Here is a 24,019-nt window from a genome sequence, read left to right on the forward strand (position 1 = left end):
CCCCAGGCAACAACCGGTTTTCAAATTCTCTGCCGTATGTCCCAAACGTGTTGTGAATGCAGCCGAGAAACCGAAACACCGGACTAGCAGGTTTTTATTCTGTACTATCCCCGCAGCGCCTGCTGGTTTGCCTTTGGCAGTAAATGTGTTAATGTTTTTTTTTTTTTTTTTTTTGATGCACTTTAGGTTAAAGACACCTCCCCACATCCAGTTCTTCTCCTCCTCCTCCTCCTCCTCCTTGCAATTGCTGGAGAACCAGGAACTTAGTGAATGTGAGTCCTGGATCCTTTCTACTACAGTCACTTTTTAAGGTTTTCAAAATTTTTGGGATCCAAGCGCCAGGTATGTACTGAGATGCATGAAGCCCCTGCCGCCCTGTGTAGCTTGTATTTCATGCTGGTAAAATCTTTTATTCCCTGGTTTTTTTTGCAGACTTGTTTGGTTACTTGTTGTCCTGATCACAATCAATGGATACAAAGTAACCTCGGGCGTCAAAGAGGATGTAACCACGTGTTATCTTTTTATAGGATGATACTCTTCTAGGTCAGCGATTTCCAAACTGTAGACCTCCGGCTGGTGCAAAACTACAACTCCCAGCATGCCCGGACAGCCAACGGCTGTCCGGGCATGCTGGGAGTTGTAGTTTTGCAAAAGCGGGAGTCCACAGTTTGGAAACGACTGCCGTAGGTGATGCGTAAGGGCACTTATAGAGATGAGCGAACTTACAGTAAATTCGATTCGTCACGAACTTCTCGGCTCGGCAGTTGATGACTTTTCCTGCATAAATGAGTTCAGCTTTCAGGTGCTCCGGTGGGCTGGAAAAGGTGGATACAGTCCTAGGAGACTCTTTCCTAGGAATGTATCCACCTTTTCCATCCCACCGGAGCACCTGAAGGCTGAACTAATTTACGCAGGATAAGTCGTCAACTGCCGAGCCGAGAAGTTCGTGACGAATCGAGTTTACTGTAAGTTCGCTCATCTCTAGGCACTTATTTACTTTATAATGTGCATAATATTTTACTTTACTGTGTCTTTAAAAATTACTTTTAGGGTGCGTTCACACTGGCGGATTTTTTTTTTTTTTGCGGGTTTCCCGCTGCTTATTTGAAAGTGGGCGGGCTCTTCTCGGCTGCCCGCAGCAGATTTTCCGCGGCGGAATTTACGCTGTGGAAAATCCGCCACAGTCTCTACTGACTTCAATGGGGCTTGCGGCGGATTTTCCGCAGTTTAGATTCTGCTGCGGACAGCCGAGAAGACCCCGCCCACTTTAAAATATGCAGCGGGAAACCCGCAAAATAATCCGCCCGTGTGAACGTACCCTTTAACAGGGATATCCATAAAAAGAACATTTTTTAATTTTTTTTACATATATACATATTTTTTTTTTTTTTATTATTATTTATTAATTAATTAATTTATTCTTATTATAACAGATCCTTATAAAATAGATGATCACAGTAGCAAATTGCTGACTGGAACGTAGCTTTCTTACTTTTCCCTGCAACAAAAGTTTAGGAAAGATGTAACATTGTACAGTGATCATTGATAAGAAACTGGATGTCCAGCGCCAAGATTCGTGCAAAACGGATTCTTTAATGCTTAAAAAGCCATAACAGGGGTCAATGTGACGCGTTTCAGATGCGTTAGCACCCTTAATCGTACAAGGGTGTACGATTAAGGGTGCTAACGCATCTGAAACGCGTCACATTGACCCCTGTTATGGCTTTTTAAGCATTAAAGAATCCGTTTTGCACGAATCTTGGCGCTGGACATCCAGTTTCTTGTTTTGCTACAGTAGTGCTGCCTCGCACAGTCCGTGCGCCTGGGGCCCTGGAGGGTGAGCTGAGAATTCCATTACCTCTTCTGTAGTGATCATTGATATACATGTATATTAGAGATGAGCGAACTTACAGTAAATTCGATTCGTCACGAACTTCTCGGCTCGGCAGTTGATGACTTATCCTGCATAAATGAGTTCAGCTTTCCGGTGCTCAGGTGGGCTAGAAAAGGTGGATACAGTCCTAGGAAAGAGTCTCCTAGGACTGTATCCACCTTTTCCAGCCCACCGGAGCACCTGAAAGCTGAACTAATTTATGCAGGAAAAGTCATCAACTGCCGAGCCGAGAAGTTCGTGACGAATCGAATTTACTGTAAGTTCGCTCATCTCTAATGTATATTAATAGCTTTCCATAATGGTTGGCTTGGCTGGCGGTTCTTTGAAAGTCTTTATTTTTTATTTATTTATACAATTGTAGGTTAAAGACTGAGTCCATATAGGAACCCCTTGTATTCGTTTGCCATGTCCTGGGGGCATATGTACAATAAGCTACAGCTGAGGATAGCATTTAGCATGGACACTAGATGTGTGTAGGTCACTAAGATCAGTTTGAATAAGGCCATGTTCACACCGGCGTACAATGTGCAGAATTTCCGCCTGTAAATACTGGCGGATATTCTGCACTTTAAAAAAACAAATAAAAAAAATTAGAAAATTATAAAACTGCACAGAAATGCGCCGTCTCGTCGACAGCAATGCATTTTCTTGTGTACTCCTCAGAAAGAATAGACTTGTCTATTCTTTCTGCCGACACCAAAATTAGAATTTCCGCAGTAGAAACATCCGCCACGGTAATTCCGTCGTGTGCACAGTGTAGCAGAATCCCATTGAAATCAATAGGACTCTGCTGCAGTGGAATGTCTGTGTGAACATAATCTAAGGCTAGGTTCAAACTACAGAATTTCTGCCTGCAATTCCGCTTTGAAATTGCAGGCAGAAATTCTGCTTGCTAAAATGCACGAGCCTAGTGAATGGGTTTTCCGTTCCCAAATTCACACTTCGGAATTTTGGAATCCGCTTTAAAATTTCCGCCTAAAGAATGGCGTTGCTCATTCTTCAGGCGGAAATACTCGCGGAACACATTGCAGTCTATTGGGGACTGCAGTGTCCGCGCAGTCCTAGTGCCGACTGATTCAGTCGGCGCTGGCCGCACTCGGAATCTCCGGGCAGAAATTTTCCATCTGGAGATTCCACAGTGTGAACCTAGCCTTAGGGTACGTTCACACGTGCGGATTTACAGCGCGTTTTACGCTGCAGATCCACCGCTGAAGGACCTCTGTATGGTGCCCTTAAATCTGTCTGCTCGGAGTGGCAATACGCCGCTCCGAGCAGACACACTGAAGCGATTTGGGAGTCGCCGCACATGCGCGGTGTACTAACACACGTCGCGCCCGCTTCCCCTGCTCAATGAGCTAGACCGAGAGCTGCCGCGATGTGCGAGTATACTGCGCATGCGGGCGGCGACTCGCACATCGCAGTGTGTGCACATCGCAGTGTGTCTGCTCGTAGCGGTGTATTACCGCTCCGAGCAGGAACATATAAAGGCATCATATAGGAGGTCCATCAGTGACGGATCCGCAGCAATATACGCTGTGGAAATCTGCACGTGTGACCATACCCTTAGGGTTTTTTAGCGGGTTTTCCGCTGCGTATCTGAAAGTGGGCAGGCTCTTCTCGGCTGTCCGCAGCAGATTTTCCGTGGCGGAATTTTCCGCAGTGTACATTCCGCCACTGAAAATCGGCTGTGGACAACCGAGAAGAGCCCGCCCACTTTCAAATACGCAGCGGAAAACCCGCTAAAAAATCCGCGCGTGTGAATGTACCCTTAGGGTCTATTTACACGGCAGAATTTCTGCATATCCGCACCAATTCCGCTAACGCATTCATTTGGGTGGTTTCTTGCTTGTGCAGATTTTGTGTGGAACTGGGGTGGAATCTGTGCAGAATCTGCATGTGTGAATGGGAGTGCGGAATCCCATAGAAGTCTATTGGGCTTTAATTTGAGGCGGAATTCCGCATGTGGAAAATCTGCCGTGTGAATAGGCCCTAAGGCTCCATCCACGTGGCTCTGCAGTGTGCACAATGCCTTTAGGCTGGGTACACACAGCAGAATTTCTGTGCGGAATTCCACAGCAGCAGAGTCCTATTGATTTTAATGGGCTTCTGCTGCACTGTACACACGGCAGAATTTCTGCGCAGGATGTATATGACACGGAAATCCTGATTTCGGTGTCTGCAAAAATATTGAACGCGTTTGATGTTTTTGTGGATTCCGCAAGGAAATGCATTACCGTTTATGAGAGGGATGCGCATTTCCGAGCGGTCCCAACGGCCGCTGGTTAGTCAAGTTTGCAGAATGTCTGCACCTGTTTTTCTCCTGGTCTATGCACAATCCTAGTTCAACGATAGTAAATGAGATATATATATATCTTTCTTTCTCTACATTATTGTGTGTGTGTGTATATATAACAAAGAAATTCTTGTATTGCTTACTGGCCCAGGCAGAAGAATGTGCAGCCTGTTATCCAGAGCCTAAGTATGACCTGGTGACACAGATTACATGATCCTACATTTTGTAGTGTTGGGCCATACCTCCGCTAACAAAGACTTCCCATATCAGGACACAATCCCATAACAAAAATAAGTAGATAACTAATATAGATAAAACAGATCCTTACATATAAAAATAAGAAAGACCTGCTGGAAGCTGTAAATAACTGTATATGTCAGTGTTTCCCAACCAGGGTGCCTCCAGCTGTTGCAAAACTACAACTCCCAGCATGCCCGGACAGCCAACGGCTGTCCGGGCATGCTGGGAGTTGTAGTTTTGCAACAGCTGGAGGCACCCTGGTTGGGAAACAATGGTTTATGTAGAGGACAGGAGCTTCTTCAGGGTCCTATACAGTACACACAGTGTCCTAAATGGAGCCACCCTTACTTGGTGTCCAAAGAAACAGGTAAGGAGTAGTACAGAACATGTAGTTCCTCCCTGTACTGTTGGGGGCGCTACCAGACAGCCAGTCAGTGCATGCACTTCAGTAATACAGGTGATTTACCAGTAAAATGCCCATTCTGATTGGTCAGTTCCTCCAGTTGTGACACGTTTCACAGATCTGGACTGTCCGTAGTATTGTATGTTGAGTCTGGTTTCAAGTTACAATGGTCCAGAAAAGGAAACATTGTAAGTTGAGGGATCACTGTATTCCATCAGATCCAGCAGGGGAAAAAAAGTATGTATAGTACAACCTACTCAATGCTTGTAGGTAAGGGCGCATTCACACTACGGAATTTCCAAGTCAATAAGATTCCGCAGCATAGTGCACAATTTGGAATTTCAGCGTTGGCACTTTCCACCGCAGAAATTACTGTGCAGAGAGAAAGAACATTCTTTCAGCAGTAAACCATGTGGAATTATATAGTAGTCGGCCCCAGTACCCCTTAGAATCACAGCCTGGAATTTCTCTGGGTGCAGATTCTATAGTGTGAATGTGCCCCGAGGTAACATTCGACTGCACTTGTTATTATAATGGAATCGGCGAATGGAGCTCGGAACGCTGATGTGAACCTCGCCTCACTTAGGGTGCAGAAAATTAGATACAAATGTCCCTCTTTTAGGCGCTGCTTCTCCCAACGAAGTCGATGAGACAGGTATTCATTGGAAAGTTTTTATTGTGAAACCAAAGACGCGTTTCGGGTTGAAAACCCTTCCTCAGATTGCCAATCTGAGGAAGGGTTTTCAACCCGAAACACGTCATTGGTTTCACAATAAAAACTTTCTCATAGACTTTGTTGGGAGAAGCAGTGCCTAAAAGAGGAACATTTCTATCTAATTTTCTGCATTTCTCATGGGCAGCCCTGCACCTGTTCCTACGGCATTGCAGCACTCCCGGATAAACATCACAAAACCCTGTACTTAAATCTTGGGGGTGATAAGCGCATTTCTATTGCGCTCTAGGTGAGCACAATACCTACCTGTATTGTTTAGAATTTTACATGTTGAGGATAATGCACTAGGCGCCTTGTGTGGCTGTTTTTGTCTCCGGTTTCACTTAGGGTGCGTTCACACGGCCGCCTGTCCTCGTTTTTTGTTTTTTCCCCCCTCGTTTAGGTTCCGTTGTTGCTGCTTGTAAATGGATTACAAACAATTGTAAAATAATCCCACTGATGTCAATGGGATCTTTTTACAATCCTTTCACATCAGTTTGTACTCGTTTGCGCTTTTTTTCTTTTTCTTTTTTTTTTCTTTTTTTTTTTTTACCGTCAAAAATTGGAAGGAAAAAAAAAAAGACAGTAAATTTAACATTGAAGTCTATGGAAAATGGATGAGCCTTTAAAGGGTTACTCCGCTACCCAGCGTCTGGAACATTGAGTTCCGAACGCTGTGTGCGGGCTTCCGTGTTTACGCCCGCCCCCTCGTGACGTCACGCCCCGTCATGTGATGTCACGTCCCGCCCCCTCAATGAAAGTCTATGGGAAGGGGGTGCGACGGCCGTCACGCCCCCTCCCATAGATTTGCTTTGAGGGGGCGGGACGTGACATCACATGAGGGGGCGGGCATAAACACGGAAGCCCGCACACAGCGTTCGGAACTTAATGTTCCAGACGTTGGGTAGCGGAGTAACCCTTTAATGTCATCCGTTTTTATTTTTAATTTTTTTTATTCGTTTTGTGATCCGTTTCTACTTCTGAGCATGCTCAGAACAAAAAAATTTATATTTTTTTGGTTTATTAACTGAACAATAACGGCTACAAACGGATAACATCCGTTTGCATCCTTTATTATTTTTTTAAAGACCGTTTTTATTTTTGACGGGAGAAGAACGGGACGGGTCTAGACGGCCGTGTGAACGCAGCCAGGCTGAAGATGGACACAGCGTTTTTGTAAAAAGAAAATAAATAAATACTTTTTTTTTTTTTTTTGTGCCAAAAAAGATGTCAGGTGGGAGTCAATAGGGCAGTGTTTCCCAACCAGGGTGCTTCCTGCTGTTGCAAAACACTGCAGTAGGGAAATCTGAAACCATTTTTTTTTACACTATTTAGCGTTTTTAGGCTCAGTGGCAGTTTTTCAAAATGGCAGCATGCTTTGGGTATGGCATATTTTTCTTCAAGAAATTGTGGCATTTTTCTTCCCATAGACCTCTATAGGTGGAAAACATCATTTATACCAAGTGCTGAGTACAGGACATGGAACATCACGGAATTTGATGCAAATTACATTTTACAGCGAAAAATGCAGTTGAGAATTTCCATACTTCCATGCCCATTATATGCCTATCACTGTGATGCAGAACACTCATGTGACAGGAACGGCGTGAATGTGGCATTTCTTTATGCATTCTTATCAATTAAGACTACTAAAGGGTATATCCCCATCTCCGCATAAGTAATGACATTCTCATCAGGGGGGGGGGGGGGGGGGGGGGGTCCGACCTCCGGAACCCTACCGATCCACAGAACAAAGAGAGAAGTCTGTCAGGGTTCACACTGTGTCAGTGCAGTCCGTCATAGGTATTCTGTTAAAAAAAAGTAGATTGCCAACATTTACCTGGTGCAGTGTTTCGTACCTCCAGCTGTTGCGAAACTACAACTCCGGGCGTGCTGGGAGTTGTAGTTTCGCAACAGCTGGAGGTGCGCTGGTTGGGAAACCCTGACCTGGTGTACTGCAGCAGGCCCATTCACTTTGATGGCCCAAATGTAATCAGACACTTACCAAACCTATATGCTTTTTTAGCTGGACTCAATAATGTCGTCTGCTGTTCTATTGGATCCTACTTAAAGGGGTACTCCGTTAGAAAACTTATATATATAATATTTTTTTTTTTTTTTTTTATCAACTGGTGCCAGAAAGTTAAACAGATTTGTAAATTACTTCTATTAAAAATCTTAATCCTTCCAGTACTTATTAGCTGCTGAATAATACAGAGGAAATTCTTTTCCTTTTGGAACACAGAGCTCTCTGCTGACATCATGACCACGGTGCTCTCTGCTGACATCTCTGTCCATTTTAGGAACTGTCCAGAGTAGGAGAAAATCCCCATAGAAAACATTTGCTGCTATGGACCGAGATGTCAGCAGAGAGCTCTGTGTTCCAAAAAGAAAATTATTTCCTCAGTAGTATTCAGAAGCTAATAAGTACTGGAAGGATTAAAAATTTTTTAATAGAAGTAACTTACAAATCTGTTTTAACTTTCTGGCACCAGTTGATAAAAAAAAAAAAAAAAAATATAAAGTTTTCCACTGGAGCACCCATTTAAATGTGAGACATCCCTGGTGTTTAGAGACCCCGAACACCCACCACTATATGATTACTGGGTGCCGGGTGTTGCTGGGGAGACCTGGGGCCTTACATTGGCTTTCGCATCTTCCATGGATAAACAATTGCCTTCGGCAGGCTTTATCGATAGAGCCCTGATTACATGGTACAATGCAATGCAATAGCATAACGTTGATCTATGTAAGCCATCGACTATGACTGTTCGGGCATGCTGGGAGTTATAGTTTTGCAACAGCTGAAGCCGCGCTGGTTTGGAAACACAGGTTCTTTACCATCTTGTGATGATCCATTACCTTTTATGGAAAGAAAAGCAGAAAATGCAAGTAAAACCAGAAAAACCAGCCCGTAACTTCAATTAAAAGGAAGGAAGGAAGGAATGGTATTTCACCGACCTGTATAATTTACATCCACCTCATCATTTTACTCTGTGCACAAAGCTTTATTGTCAGGCCAGTTTATTTATTTACTTTTTTTTTTTTTTTTAAGAAATGTGGAAAAATGTATGTAACCATAGCTATTATATATTTATCATGTGTCATGGCTCGAAGATTGGCTCAAAAGATGGTTGCTAAAGGCTGAAATAGGGGTTTAAAGGGGTACTCCCGAGGAATTTTTTTTTAAATCAACTGGTGCCAGAAAGTTAAACAGATTTGTAAATCACTTCTATTAAAAAATCTTAATCCTTCCAGTACTTTTTAGGGGCTGTATACTAAAGAGAAATCCAAAAAAGAAATGCACTTCCTCTGATGTCATGACCACAGTGCTCTCTGCTGACCTCTGCTGTCCATTTATTTTAGGAACTGTCCAGAGCAGCATATATTTGCTATGGGGATTTTCTCCTGCCCTGGACAGTTCCTAAAATGGACAGCAGAGAGCACTGTGGTCATGACATCAGAGGAAATGCATTTCTTTTTTTGGATTTCTCTTTAGTTTACAGCCCCTAAAAAGTACAGGAAGGATTAAGATTTTTTTTATAGAAGCGATTTACAAATCTGTTTAACTTTCTGGCACCAGTTGATTTAAAAAAAAAAATGTTTTCCAAGGGAGTACCCCTTTAAAGCCGTGGAAGATGCATCAGGCAGGGATAAAGCTCCGTATCATGTGATTGGAGCCTTTCTGTATAATAGACAACGAAATCTCTCCAAAAAGCCCCCAATTTATGGCAGATTTTTTCATGTGCATTGACCTTTTTTGTGTGTATTTCTTTTTTTTGATAAGAACAATTAGTTAAAGGGGTACTCCACTGACCTAGTGTTCAGGACATTTTGTTCCGAACACTGGGTGCGGGTGTCGTCATGCCACGCCCCCTCAATGCAAGTCTATGGGAGGGGGCGTGGCATCGCCACGCCCCCTCCCATAGACCTGCATTGAGGGGGCGTGACGTGACGTCCTGAGGGGCATGGCCGTGACGTCAAAACCCCCTCGGCCCGCACCCAGCATTCGGAACAAAATGTCCTGAACACTAGGGCAGTGGAGTACCCCTTTAAAGGACTTTTTTTTTTCCCTGCAGGTCTTGTCATTCATTTCCGAGTTGTTGCTGTATTTTAGTTACAACATATTCCTTTAGGGTAGGGTCAAACTTATCGTACCTGCAGCGTATTTCACGCTATGGGAAATGCGATTCGGATTTTGCTACAAGCACCTGTCATCTAAAGTTCGCAGCGTCAATATACCTCTTTCCCCGACATCACCGGCCTTTGAATGACGCACATTCAAAGGTTTCCCTACAGTTTCCACTTTCCCTACACTTTCCTTTTTTACACATGTTCTGATCTGTGGGGTTTTCCTCAGCTGAAATCCACCACATTTTATGTGAAAACCTTAGTAAATATGTTGGGTTTTGTGGAAATGTCGGGAACACGCCCCTTTTTGGAGACCACGACCCCTTTCCCCTGCGGCCACGCCCCTTCGGGTATTCTTTGCAAAAGGGAGAGTTAGTCGGGGTTTTTTTCAATTCTGGCGCAAAATCTGACGCAGACTGAATTTCTGGCGCAATGCGACAGAATCTGGCACACAACCTGACAAAAACATGTCGGGTTTGCAATAGTAAATGAGGGCCAGTATGTGTGACCCTACTATAAAGGGGTAATCCACTCTAAACATCTTATTCCCTATACAAAGGATTGGGGATGTTAGAATGCGGGGGTCCCTCCGCTGGAGACCCCTGTGATCTCCGGGTTGGCAGTGGCGGCATCCGTAACACGGAAGCTTGCAGCTTCCACGTTCGTGCTGTCAAGCCACGCCCCCTCCATTCATGTCTATGTACTGGCCGTCACGCCTCCTGCCATAGCGGTGAATGGAGGGGGCATGGCGGCTGGCATCGCCTGTGCACCCAATGACAGGGGTGCCCCAATGGCGGGACCCCCACGATCTAACATCTTATCCCCTATCATAGGGGAGAAGATGTTTTCAGCGGAGTACCCCTTTAAGAGTTTTTTTTTCCCACTAAACTAAGTTGGTAAAAAAGAGATGGGTACCCTGTATAAACTGTAAGGGAGTTTTGTAGGTAAAATGACATCACTGTACTATTCTCCCCAATCAATCTGGTCACTTCCTATTTCCTCTCTGAACTGTGGTCATGTGACTACTCCCTCTTTCCCATAATCCCACTTGCTGGCATGTGCAGTGTAGACTAACTGACAATTCAGGGCAAATTGGGAAAACAACTGACCTGAACATATGTGACCACCTTAATGGAGGCAGTAAGATGGTAGGAACCAAGGGCACATTATAGGGGATAAGTATGTAGCAGAAATGCTTGTATGTTTGAAATATATTAAATGTTACATTATCCATCAGTTAGGGCTATTTATCATAATGGAAAAACCCCTTAAAAGGGTACTCCGCCCATAGACAACTTATCAGCCCTCAAGCCCCCTTCCATAGACTTGGCCGTGGCCTGTGTGGCTGTGGATTGCCGCTGCAAGCAGGGCAAGGTGGGGCAACAGCTGGAGGCACACTATGGGTCGGGTCACCGGCGGATCCACAGCGTAAAATACTTGTGACCCTACCCTTCATTGGGATTTAGCTGCACTGTGCACACTGCGAAAACATCTGCCATGGAAATTCCCATGTAAATGTCATTTATTTTTTTCCGAATCCGCTCGGAAATGCTTTGTCGTCTATGGAGCGGTCCTAGCGCCGCCATGTTCTGCCGGCACCCACTGTCTTCTGAATGTCTGCTCGTATATTTTCCGGGCGGACATCCCGCTGTGTGAACGTGGCCTAAAGGATACATACATCTGCATGGGAGCTGTACTTTTCCTTTTGAAATGTTTATTTAATAATCCCTCCTAAATACACAATACGTTCTACCAATCTTTTTTATGACCGACTGCTTATTTCTCTTTACTGCCAGGTGGAACCACACGAGCTGTTCTAGGATGTTTTCAAGGCAACATATAAAGCTGCTGTTAATTGGGAATGCAGGGTAAGTGAACACTCATACAGTGGCTGGAATTATATATATATATATATATATATATATATATATATATATATATATATAATATATATATATTAATCTCTATATCTGAAGCATTCTGCATGCAGCAACTAGACATTTACCAAAATTTTTGAAAATTGGGAAAGCTGGCTAAAGCAGTTTTTCCCAACCAGCATGCCTCCAGCTGTTTCAAAACTACAACTCCCAGCATGCCCGGACAGCCGAAGGCTGTCCAAGCATGCTGGGAGTTGTAGTTTTGCAACAGCTGGAGGCACCCTGGTTGGCAAACACTGCTTTAGCCAGCTTTTCTCAGCTAGTTTTGCAACAGCTGGAGGCACCCTGGTTTTGCAAACTCCGCTTTACCTAGACTAGCAATATTACATAGCAGCAGCTGTCTGAGCATGCTGAGCATCTTAATCCTTCCAGTACTTATTAGCTGCTGAATACTACAGAGGAAATTCTTTTCTTTTTGGAGCACAGTGCTCTTTGCTGACATCACGATCACAGTGCTCTCTGCTGACATCTCTGTCCATTTTAGGAACTGTCCAGTGCAGCATATGTTTGCTATGGGGATTTTCTCCTACTCCGGACAGTTCGTAAAATGGACAGAGGTGTCAGCAGAGAGCACTGTGCTCGTGATGTCAGCAGAGAGCTCTGTGTTCCAAAAAGAAAAGAAGAAAGGGACAACTCAACTTCCTCGGCAGTATACAGCAGCTGATAAGTACTGGAAGAAGAAGAAGAAATGTACAAATCTGTATAACTTTCTGGAGCCAGTTAATAATTTATTCATTTTTTTTTCCCCCCCACCGGAGTACCCCTTTAATGGTCTATTCACACATACTGTATTCTGCGCAGGATTTTCTTCTCTGGGGGGGGAGCAAACAGGTGGGAGTAGGAAGCAATTTAGATGAGCAAATATCTTAGTAAGCAATTTAGGAAAATAGACATTTTATATTAGTATTTAAATTAGTACATATCAATCATCTACAGTGCCAAATGATTCAATCGGCGCGGCCCGCACTCGGAAGTTACGGACGGGAAATTTTACGCCCGAAGCTTCAGATGTGTGAACCCAGCCTGATGAGCACCAAAATCTGTAAGGAGCAAATCTGCAAAGATTTAAAATATATATATGTATATGTATAGATATGTATATGTATATGTATATGTATATGTGTGTATATGTGTGTATATATATATATATATATATATATGTAAATTAAAAATTATCTGCAGAGTTTCTGCACTGTGTGAACATACTCTAGGGACACCTATAGTAGGGAATAGTGTATATGCTGATAATAAATTTGCGTTCTCTACATTGTATGGCTGCAGGGTGGGGAAATCCGCTCTGATGAACCAGTTTGTCAATAATCGCTTCACCAACTACTACAGAGCGACCATAGGAGCCGACTTCTTCACTAAAGAGCTGCGGGTAGATGAAAAGCTGGTCACAGTACAGGTAATCCAAGTCACGCTGCTGCTATCTGTTCTGTCAGATATCTGCAAATATCCATGTGCAGAGCATTCCGCAAAGTTTTCAGACCCTTAGTTAACGAATGACTGCTAATAAGGTGGGCTGGTTCTTCATTACCTCATTGTGTGCAGCCTAAGGAGACACAGAAAGAAGGAACTGCAACTCTTTACCTCAGTGTTTGCCAACCAAGGTGCCTCCAGCTGTTGCAAAACTACAACTCCCAGCATGCCCGGACAGCCAAAGGCTGTCCGGGCATGCTGGGAGTTGTAGTTTTGCAATAGCTGGAGGCACCCTGGTTGGCAAAAAACTGCTTTAGGGTACACTCTCACACGGGCGGATTTTTTTGCGGGTTTCACGCTGCATATTTAAAAGTGGGCGGGCTCTTCTCGGCTGTCCGCAGCAGACTTTCCGCGGCGGAATCTACGCCCCATTGAAGTCAGTAGGGACTGTGGCGGATTTTCCGCAGTGTAAATTCCGCTGCGGAAAATCTGCTGCAGACAGCCGAGAAGAGCCCGCCCACTTTCAAATACGCAGCTGGAAACCCGCAAAAAAAATCCGCCCGTGTGAATGTTCCCTTAGCCAGCTTTTCTCAGCTAGTTTTGCAACAGCTGGAGGCACCCTGGTTTTGCAAACTCTGCTTTACCCAGACTAGCAATATTACATAGCAGCAGCTTTCTGAGCATGATGGGAGTTGTAGTTTTGCAATAGCTGGAGGCATCCTGTTTGGAAAACACTGCTTTAGCAGGCTTTTCTTGCCTAGTTTTTCAACAGCTGGAGGCAATATTACATAGCAGCAGCTGTCCGGGCATGATGGGAGTTGTAGTTTTGCAACAGTTGGAGGCACCCTGGTTGGAAAACACTGCTTTATCTAGACTAGCAATATTACATAGCAGCAGCTGTCTGGGCATGCTGGAAGTTGTAGTTTTGCAACAGCTGGAGGCACCCTGGTTAGAAAACACTGCTTTAGCCAGCATTTCTCAGCTAGTTTTGCAACAGCTGGAGGCACCCTGGTTTCGCAAATGCTGCTTTACCTAGACTAGCAATATTAAATAGCAGCAGCTGTCTGAGCATAATGGGAGTTGTAGTTTTGCAACAGCTGGAGGCACCCTGGTTGGAAAACACTGCTTTATCTAGACTAGCAATATTACATAGCAGCAGCTGTCTGGGCATGCTGGAAGTTGTAGTTTTGCAACAGCTGGAGGCACCCTGGTTAGAAAACACTGCTTTAGCCAGCATTTCTCAGCTAGTTTTGCAACAGCTGGAGGCACCCTGGTTTCGCAAATGCTGCTTTACCTAGACTAGCAATATTAAATAGCAGCAGCTGTCTGAGCATAATGGGAGTTGTAGTTTTGCAACAGCTGGAGGCACCCTGGTTGGCAAACACTGCTTTATCTAGACTAGCAATATTACATAGCAGCAGCTGTCCGGGCATGCTGGGAGTTGTAGTTTTGAAACAGCTGGAGGCACCCTGGTTGGCAAACACTGCTTTATCTAGACTAGCAATATTACATAGCAGCAGCTGTCCGGGCATGCTGGGAGTTGTAGTTTTGAAACAGCTGGAGGCACCCTGGTTAGAAAACACTGCTTTAGCCATTTTTTTCTCAGCTAGTTTTGCAACAGCTGGAGGCACCCTGGTTGGGAAACACTGCTTTACCTAGACTAGCAAAATTACATAGCAACTGAAAAAAATTCATATCAACCTGTCCCAGAAAGTTAAACATATTTGTAAATTACTTCTATTTAAAAATCTTAATCCGTCCAGTACTTATTAGCTGCTGTATACTACAGAGGAGGTTGAGTTGTTCTGTCTGTCCACAGTGCTCTCTGCTGACACCTTTGTCCATGTCTGGAACTGTCCAGAGTAGAAGCAAATCCCCATAGTAAACCTCTCCTGCTCTGGACAGTTCCCGACATGGACAGAGGTGTCAGCAGAGAGCACTGTGGTGAGACTGGAAAGAACTACTTAACTTCCTGTGAAGCATACAGCAGCTAAGTACTGGAAGGATTAAGATTTTTTTTTATATAGAAGTAATTTACAAATCTGTTTCTTTCTTTTACCAGTTGATTTTTATTTTATTTTTTCCACCGGAGTACCCCTTTAAGGAGCAAACGAAGGACACGCAGGTCCTTTTCAGGGAAGATTCAAGCCAAGGCCCGGAGGGACACTCCCTTTCTGATACGTCCTCATCAAGTAGGGCATGTGAAAAAACTATGCAAAACAGATGTAACAAATGTTAGTAATGGCATAATAAAGTTTTTTTAACTTTAACTCTTGTAGATCTGGGATACAGCAGGCACGGAACGGTTCCAGTCCTTGGGTGCTGCTCTGTACAGGGGTACGGACTGTTGCTTGCTAGTTTTTGATGTTACGTCCCCAAACTCTCTCAATGCTCTGGATACCTGGCATAAGGAATTCCTGGTACAAGCCGACCCTCCGTCTCCAGAAGAGTTTCCTTTTGTGGTCATTGCAAACAAGGCTGACCTAGAGGAACGTCAGGTCAGTATAACAGGTGCCTTCACTTTTGTCATTTTGATGCATATTTTAAAGAGTAGCTGTCATATCCCACAATATAAGTTTTATGTTACCCAGTACCTAATCCAGATCATGTACATATAATTTGTATGTGTCTAGCACCTATAGTTCTCTCACAAATACTTGTTGCTCACTTGGTTTGTGATCCTGTGCTTAGAAGGGGTCGTGTCCTCACAGTATTATTTATCTTCCTCCCTGAGCCTGCTGTGCTGTGCTCGGCCTCTTCATCCAATCACTGCAGGCTGCTCTGTAACCCCCTCCTCTCTGGTTTCATGCTGCAGTCTGATAGGACAGGAGTGAGCACAGAGGAGCGCTAGTCCCGCCCTCACTTCCTGGACTGTGTCCCAGCCTGTGCTTCAGCTGGGACAAAGATGATGCTGCAGCCGGACAGGATTATGTTCTGGATGGTATGGGGACCCCTAGTGGTCTTTTTTTTTTTTTTTTTTTTTTATAAGCCACGATTTTTATAAAAAGGAGTTAACATTATTTTATGATGTATATTAGAAAGTTTAATGTTTTGCCAAGATTCACAACATATAAAAAAGTTTTTGAATCTGTCCGTGCCCATTTAACAAAGGAACCAATGCCAGGAGTGGAAGTATGTAGCAGACAGAACAGCAGTCACTTTAGTTTTTTTGCCAGCTGGCAGGATAGAGCCACCTATGTTAACCCACCTCTGTTCCTACAACAGACAAGGTCTCTTTACACTTGTCTTGTGTGACTACTGCACCTGTATCATGAGACGCTCCACTGGCAACTTTCCATACTAGTCATCACTGTTTGCATTAAAATTGCAGAACGGTTACGTGGCAGATATACACTGGGTACATAAACAGATATCGGGAACCAAACCTATCCAGATGTCTGAAATGATTAAGAACACTGGGAGCCCACTTCATTGCCACTATGTACCAAGATGGGAATCGAAAATCAGAGCTAATTTCTTTAAATATAAAATAGCACCACACCTGTCCTCAGGTTGTGTGGGGTATTGCAACTTGGCTCCGTTCACTTTAATAGAACTGAGCTGAAAGACCACACACAACCTGAGGACAGGTGTGGCGCTGTTTTTCTATTCTTGGATAGCCTCTTTATGGGATAGGGAACTGGAGCAAGATGCACCTATTTTTGTGCCGTCTTTGACTGTCCTTGAGCCACAGACTGAAATCTACGCCAGCTATGAGCTGGTGTGTATTGTAGGGACTGTCCAAAGTGTCCCAGTGCAGGGACCTCACGTGGTCAGCTGGGATCTGTAGGGAAACCTGGCAGTAAGTATTCAATTCCACTGCAGCGCCACCACAGGGGAAATTAGGTATTACACAGTGTTTGTCCTCATGAATTCATTGTCTGTGTAAGGGTGCGTTCACACTGTGGAATCTCCGCTCGCTGAATTAATCAAGCGGAGATTACGTCTGGCGGCCGCTGCAGAAAATACTTCGGCGCTCGGGCCGTGGGGCACTGAGCCGTCACCATTGACGGCTATGCAGTGCTCACGGAATCCGCTCAAAGAATGAACGTGTCCTTTCTTTGTGCGGAACAATTTCTGCGGCGGAATTGTCCACCACTGAAATTCCTCAGTGTGAACGGGTCTCGCGGAGAACCATTCACACTAATGTTAAGTTCACACTGCGGAATTCCACGGGAATTCCGTTGTGTGAACGTTCCCTAATGCGGGAGGGAACTCCAGGGACAGAAACCCCTTTTTTCCTCCTCCTCCTCCTCCTCCTCCTCCTCCTCTTCCTCTTCCTCACATTAACTCATAATTCCCTAATACTTTGTATGAAAAATGTTTTCTAAATTGGACAACCCCCAGTTTTTGGTATGAAGTATGTATATTAGGGGGTTATCTGGTTATTAAAAACATATTCCCTATGCACAGGATAGGGGATAAGTGTCTAGACGCTGAGACCCCCTGCTATCTTGGAACAGGTGTCGTCTCTCCCCTTTGAGTGCTTCAGCCCCACCTTTAAAAGGGTATTCCAGTGTTTTTTTTTTTTTCATATCAACTGGCTCCAGAAAGTTAAACAGATTTTGTAAATTACTTCTATTAAAAAAAATAAAAATCTTAATCCTACCAGTACTTACCAGCTGCTGAAGTTGAGTTGTCCTTTTCTGTCTGACGACAACATTGCTCTCTGCTGACACCTCTGGCTGTCTCAGGAACTGTCCAGAGTAGGAGCAAATCCCCATAGCAAACCTCTCCTGCTTTGGACAGTTCCTGAGACAGACTGTGGTGTCAGCAGAGAGCACTGTGGTCAGACAGAAAAGAACAACTCAACTTCAGCAGCTGTTAAGTACTGATAGGATTACAATTTAATTTACAAATCTGTTTAACTTGCTGGAGCCAGTTGATAAGAAAAAAAAAATAGTTTTTCACTGAAATCCCCCTTTTAATACGTACTAGTCTCAACACTGGCAGTCCACCAATCATCGGCGGCAGTGATGTCCCGGCTCAGCTGCCAAGACTACGATGTCTTGGAAGGTGCCCTAGTGCTCAACAGGGAAAGACTGGCCCCATTCTGGAGACCACCTGTGATCAGACACTTGCAAAACTACAACTCCCAGCATACCCGTACAGCCTTCGGCTGTCCGGGCATGCTGGGAGTTGTAGTTTTGCAACAGCTGGAGGCACCCTGGTTGGGAAAAACATTCTGTACATGAGGCAATGCATGTGTTTTCAGTGTAAACAGTGAAGGATAATGTATCACACCATGCCAGATGGCATTTGGGAAGAAGACCCATGTGCCACTATTTCCCGAATGTGCCACAGATTAAGTTTTTAATTAGTGTCCGTAAACAAAAGTCGCATCCTAAAAGGCTCTATTTAAACCCACGCATTACATTGATCATTAAAGGGGTACTCCAGTGGAAAACAATTTTTTTTTTTTTTTTAATCAACAGATTACAATACAACAGATTTGTAAATTACTTCTATTTAAAAATCTTAATCCTTCCAGTACTTATCAGCTCCATAGGAAGTTGTGTAGTTCTTTTCTGTCTGACCATAGTGCTCTCTGCTGCCACCTCTGTCCATATCAGGAACTGTCCAGAGAAGGAGCAAATCCCCATAGCAAACATCTCCAATTCATGACATGGACAGAGGTGTCAGCAGAGAGCACTGTGGTCAGACTGAAAAGAACTCCAGAAAGAAATACAACTTCCTCTGGAGCGTACAGAAGCTGATAAGTACTGAAAGAATTAAGATTTTTAAATAGAAGTCATTTACAAATCTGTTTAACTTTGTGGCACCAGTTGATTTAAAAAAAATAGTTTTTCGCCGGAGTACCCCTTTTAAGAAGTGCCTCCTGTTCATTCACATAATGCATGCCGCACTGGGGTAAGACTGGCACATGGTCCAATCAGTAATAGATCCCACCGGTGGTTTCTACAGTGGGGATCAAAAGTTTGGGCCCCCCAGGTAAAAATTGTATTAATGTGCATAAAGAAGCCAAGGAAAGATGGAAAAATCTCCAAAAGGCATCAAATTACAGATTAGACATTATTATAATATGTCAACAAAAGTTAGATTTTATTTCCATCATTTACATTTTCAAAATAACAGAAAAAAAAAATGGCGTCTGAAAAAGTTTGGGCACCCTGCAGAATTTATGGCATGCACTGCACCCTTTGCAAAACTGAGATCTTCCAGTGTCATGGATTGTTCTCAATCTTCATCTGGGAAGACCAGGTGATGTCAATCTCAAAGGTTTTAAATGCCCAGACTCATCTGACCTTGCTCCAACAATCAGCACCATGGGTTCTTCTAAGCAATTGTCTAGAAATCTGAAACTGAAAATAGTTGACGCTCACAAAGCTGGAGAAGGCTATAAGAAGATAGCAAAATTTTTCAGATGTCAATATCCTCTGTTCGGAATGTAATTAAGAAATGGCAGTCATCAGGAACAATGGAAGTTAAATCAAGATCTGGAAGACCAAGAAAAATATCAGACAGAACAGCTCACAGGATTGTGAGAAAAACAATTCAAAACCCACGTTTGACTGCACAATCCCTCCAGAAAGATCTGGCAGACACTGGAGTTTTGGTACACTATTCCACTATAAAGAGATACTTGTACAAATATGGTCTTCATGGAAGAGTCATCAGAAGAAAACCTCTTCTACGTATTCAAATCAGCGTTTGAACTTTGCAAATGAACATATAGACAAGCCTGATGCATTTTGGAAACAAGTTCTGTGGACTGCTGAGGTTAAAATTGAACTTTTTGGCCGGAATGAGCAAAAAGGGGAACAGAATTTAATGAAAAGAACCTCTGTCCAACTGTTAAGCATGGGGGTGGATCAATCATGCTTTGGGGTTGTATTGCAGCCAGTGGCACAGGGAACATCTCACGAGTAGAAGGAAAAATGGGTTCAATAAAATTTCAGCAAATTTTGGATGCTAACTTGATGCCATCTGTGAAAAAGCTGAAGTTAAAGAGAGGATGGCTTCTACAAATGGATAATGATCCTAAACACACTTCAAAATCCACGGGGGATTACATCAAGAGGTGTAAACTGAAGGTTTTGCCATGGCCTTCACAATCTCCTGACTTCAACATAATTGAAAATCTATGGATAGAACTTAAAAGAGCAGTGCGTGACAGACAGCCCAGAAATCTCAAAGAACTGGAAGACTTTTGTAAGGAAGAATGGGCAAAGATACCTCAAACAAGAATTGAAACACTCTTGGCTGGCTACAAAAAGCGTTTACAAGTTGTGATACTTGCCAAAGGGGTCAGTACAAGATATTAACTCTGCAGGGTGCCCAAACTTTTGCAGACGCCATTTTTTTTGGTTTTCTGTTATTTTGAAAGTGTAAATGATGGAAATAAAATCTAACTTTTGTTGACATATTATAAGAATGACTAATCTGTAATTTGATGCCTTTTGGAGATTTTTTTTCCATCTTTCCTTGGCTTCTTTATGCACATTTAATACAAATTTTTACCTGGGGGCCCAAACTTTTGATCCCCACTGTAAATGCACTCAGCATGCCTCAGTAAAACTTGAGATTTACAGCTGTTAAATGACTTTTTATAATTATAATTTTTCTTTTCTTTTTAATAGGTATCTCCACGTCAGGCACAGGATTGGTGTAAAGCATGTAATGCTGAGTACTATGAAACCAGTGCCAAAGAAGCCACAAACATAGAGGAGGCGTTCCTGGGAGCAATCAAACTTGCCTTGAAAAATGTACGTACTAAAAATAACAGAAAGCGTTGTTTTGAATATCTAGCTACACCTTGGGGAGGGGGCAGTCAGGGCAAAGAATGAAATTGTTGTATAGGAACAGCTGGAGAGCCGTAGGTTGGGGAATGCAGATATAGGCCCTGATTTACTATTGTAAACTTTGACCTGTTTTGTCAGGTTGTGCGCCAAACTGTCCCATTGAACCACAAATTTTTTCTGTCCCAGAATTTGCGCCAGAATTCATAAACCCAACAAACTCTCCATTTTACTTTAGAAAACACACAAGGGGCTGTGATAAGGGGCTTGGTCACCGAAAGGGGGTGTGTCCCTGACATTTTCAAAAAATCCCAACATATTTGCATATTCCACACAAAATCCCAACATATTCATGTTTCCACAGAAAATGTGGTGGATTTGAACTGAGGAAAGCCCAACAGCTCAGGGTAGGTGTGTATGTGTATATATTATACATACCTGCTCTGAGCTGTGGGGTATATATGTGTGTAGATATTATATATTTTCTAATGTTTCCCTATGTTTTGCACTTTTTCCTAGTGATATATATTAGGGAAAAGTGCAAAACATAGTGTAAGGATTTCTCCCTGGGGATAGCTCTGGGATCGTCCTTGACAAAGCCACAGGACACGTTTCCACTTCAATCAGCAGGCAAACAGCAGTACTTTATGCAAGTCTGGCTCCTCGCCAGCTTTATTAGACAGGTTGCATGATAAATAAAAAACATAAGACAGGGACAAACAAAACCCTAGACAGTCTAGTCACGAAACAATCCAGCGTGCCCTGACAACAGGTGGGCTTTTCCCGGCCAGTTAAACTTATGCCTCCTGCAACCTTCTACTCCCTGTTCACACAGCGTTTGCAACCTCTTGCTGTGTGTCTCATCCACACATGGGGCCACTCACAGCTCGGGCTGTGTGTTCCTCACCAGGACCCCTGCTTCCCCCCTACAGCCACCTTGCTGTCTCCTGGGGAGAGCACACCCTATTCTATTTCCATATAAACACACTTCCCTTTTCTGCTACCTCATTAGTTAGGCCACAGGTGGAGGTTTCTCCAGGGTTAGCTAGGGAAAAACGCCCTTCCCTTGCCACAGTGTCACAATAGGAAACAAAGCCCGCACACTCTCTACTCTTAGTAAATCAGGGTCATAGTGTTTGTCAACAAGGGGGTCTTAAAGGGGTATCCAGCTTGAAAAAATCTCGGAATAGAGATGAGTGGGTGACCGGCTGGAGACGAACAGGTGCTACAAGGGACAGGAGCTAGGTAAATGTAGGTTCTTGTTTTTTTTCCCCCTTATCACATTATTATTAATTATTATTATTATTATTATTATTATTATTATTTATTATTATTATATTTCTTTTTATTATTATTATTACTTTTTTTTTAAAAACATTTTTTAAAGGCTGTATGTATGTATTTTTAGGATATGTTCACACTGAGGAATTGACGAAAAATCTTTCTGGTCAGGAAATCTGACAATCTTCATCTTGGCGTGGAATTGATGCAAAAACTCCATGGAATTTGAAAAGGAAATCAGAAGTAGTAATAGAAAATATTGTGGAGAAAGTTCAGCCACTTTGGGGTTGGATCCACTTGGAAATTTTGCGTCCATTCCGCTCCAAACTCATTTTGTCAGAAAAAATTAAGTCCTATTGACTTTAATGGCCTTTCACCTGTGGATTCTGCCAGAAGAAAAAAATTCTGTGTTGGAGTTTTGTCCGGAAATCCCTTAGTGTGAACAGAGTGACAGAAAGACCATTAAAGTCAATGGAACTTGCATTTAAGGCAGAAGTAAATTTCTTGTCAGTTCTTTTGTGTGAACATAACCTAAACTGAATGAATACTGCACCAGGCCGCTGCTTACTGCAACTTCATTAACTCAAGGTAATCACAATGTCAGAGGTGTCCAGAGCCTTGAAAGGGGTACTCCAACCCTAAACATCTTTGGATAGGATATAAGATGTCTGATTGCGGGGGTCCGGTAGCTGGGATCCCCGGCGCGGCACCCTGTAACTTGATGCCAGCCGGCAGACGACCACTGCTTTCACGCCTCCTCCATTCATGTCTATGGGAGGGGGCATGACTGATAGTACACAGCCATCATGCTCCCTCCCCTAGACATAAATGAAGGGGGCGTGGGGTGACATCACGAGACCCAAGCTTTTGTGTCCGGTACATCCGCAGTGCCGGCCCACGGATAGCTGGGGTCCCAGCGGCCGGAACCTCCCTCCGATCAGACATCTTTAGCCCCTATCCTTTGGATATTTAGGAGTAGAGTTCTCCTTTAACCGTAGCTACTTCACGACAGAGGCCCCTTCTGTAAACCAACTCTGTACACAGGCTGTATTATGGGTTTGTTTTTGTTTTTCACATTATTTTTGACACATTCTTTTACAGCATAACCTACCGGGACAGACGGCCAACAGCGAATCTGTGAATCTATTGGAAAAACAGGACAAAAAGCACAAAAAGAAGTGTGAATGTTAATTTCCGACCTACTCTACTGGACTCCAGGACTTGATTTAGTCTCCTGTATGAAGCACAAGGGACTATATCAGGCCGGTTCACAGGGAGCGCGCACTCTGACCTCTGGATAACAATAGAGAAGCCTTTCACCTACAATGCGGGGTCAAGCAATGTATGGAATGCGCTTTGTGTTCTACAACCTATTGGACAAATAACTTATTTCTTTATGCCCGAATCCGCCCTCCTTAATTTAATATTTTACAAATTGTTTATTAAACGTTCCTGATACAATGCCAAGTATTGAAGTCGGGATGAAGCTTTCTTTGACCTCTGCACCAAAAAGCCAGAAGAGAACACTACAATATAGGTGAATTATTTTTTAGAAAACCTTGTTCGCACGCCGCAGTATAAAAGTTTTCACAGCCTAAATTGAGGTAGAATTATAGAATGCATCCTCTACATAAATACCTCTTTTAAAGTCCGGCTTAAAGGGGTATTCCAATAATTTTTTTTTATTTTTTTTTTTATATCAACTGGCTCCAGAAAGTTAAACTGATTTGTAAATTCCTCCTATTAAAAAATCTTAATCCTTTCAATAATTATCAGCTGCTGAAGTTGAGTGGTTTTCTGTCTGACAACAGGGCTCTCTGCTGACATCTCTGCTTGTCTCGGGAACTGCACAGAGTAGAAGAGGTTTGCTATGGGGATTTGCTTCTAAACTGGGCGGTTCCCGAGACACGTGTCATCAGAGAGCACTTAGACAGAAAAGAACAACT

At 43.4% G+C, this 24,019-nt stretch overlaps 1 protein-coding gene across 2 annotated transcripts; it reads left to right on the forward strand.

The window, feature by feature from the left end:
* Window positions 1-204: 204 nt before the first annotated feature.
* On the forward strand, window positions 205-23,633 carry LOC130290666 (ras-related protein Rab-7a-like). Of its 2 annotated transcripts, none has more exons than XM_056538601.1 (6): window positions 205-342; window positions 11,470-11,541; window positions 12,892-13,018; window positions 15,312-15,530; window positions 20,634-20,759; window positions 23,175-23,633. In XM_056538601.1, the coding sequence occupies exons 2-6, from the start codon at window positions 11,495-11,497 to the stop codon at window positions 23,262-23,264; spliced, it is 609 nt and encodes a 202-aa protein (XP_056394576.1). In that variant the 5' UTR covers window positions 205-342; window positions 11,470-11,494; the 3' UTR covers window positions 23,265-23,633. The 2 variants fall into 2 exon arrangements, with proteins under 2 accessions (XP_056394576.1, XP_056394575.1); XM_056538600.1 differs by lacking the exon at window positions 205-342 and adding an exon at window positions 10,729-10,821 and having other exon boundaries at window positions 23,175-23,626.
* Window positions 23,634-24,019: the final 386 nt, after the last annotated feature.

Source organism: Hyla sarda, chromosome 9, assembly GCF_029499605.1.
Source record: "Hyla sarda isolate aHylSar1 chromosome 9, aHylSar1.hap1, whole genome shotgun sequence".
In the NCBI taxonomy this organism is placed as follows: Eukaryota; Metazoa; Chordata; class Amphibia; order Anura; family Hylidae; genus Hyla; species Hyla sarda.

Bases quoted from the DNA above. Each gene is read 5' to 3' on its own strand.
- LOC130290666 (XM_056538600.1), top strand. The intron at 13,019-15,311 runs GTAATCCAAGTC...TAACTCTTGTAG, and splicing joins AAAAGCTGGTCACAGTACAG to ATCTGGGATACAGCAGGCAC. The intron at 20,760-23,174 runs GTACGTACTAAA...ATTCTTTTACAG, and splicing joins TCAAACTTGCCTTGAAAAAT to CATAACCTACCGGGACAGAC.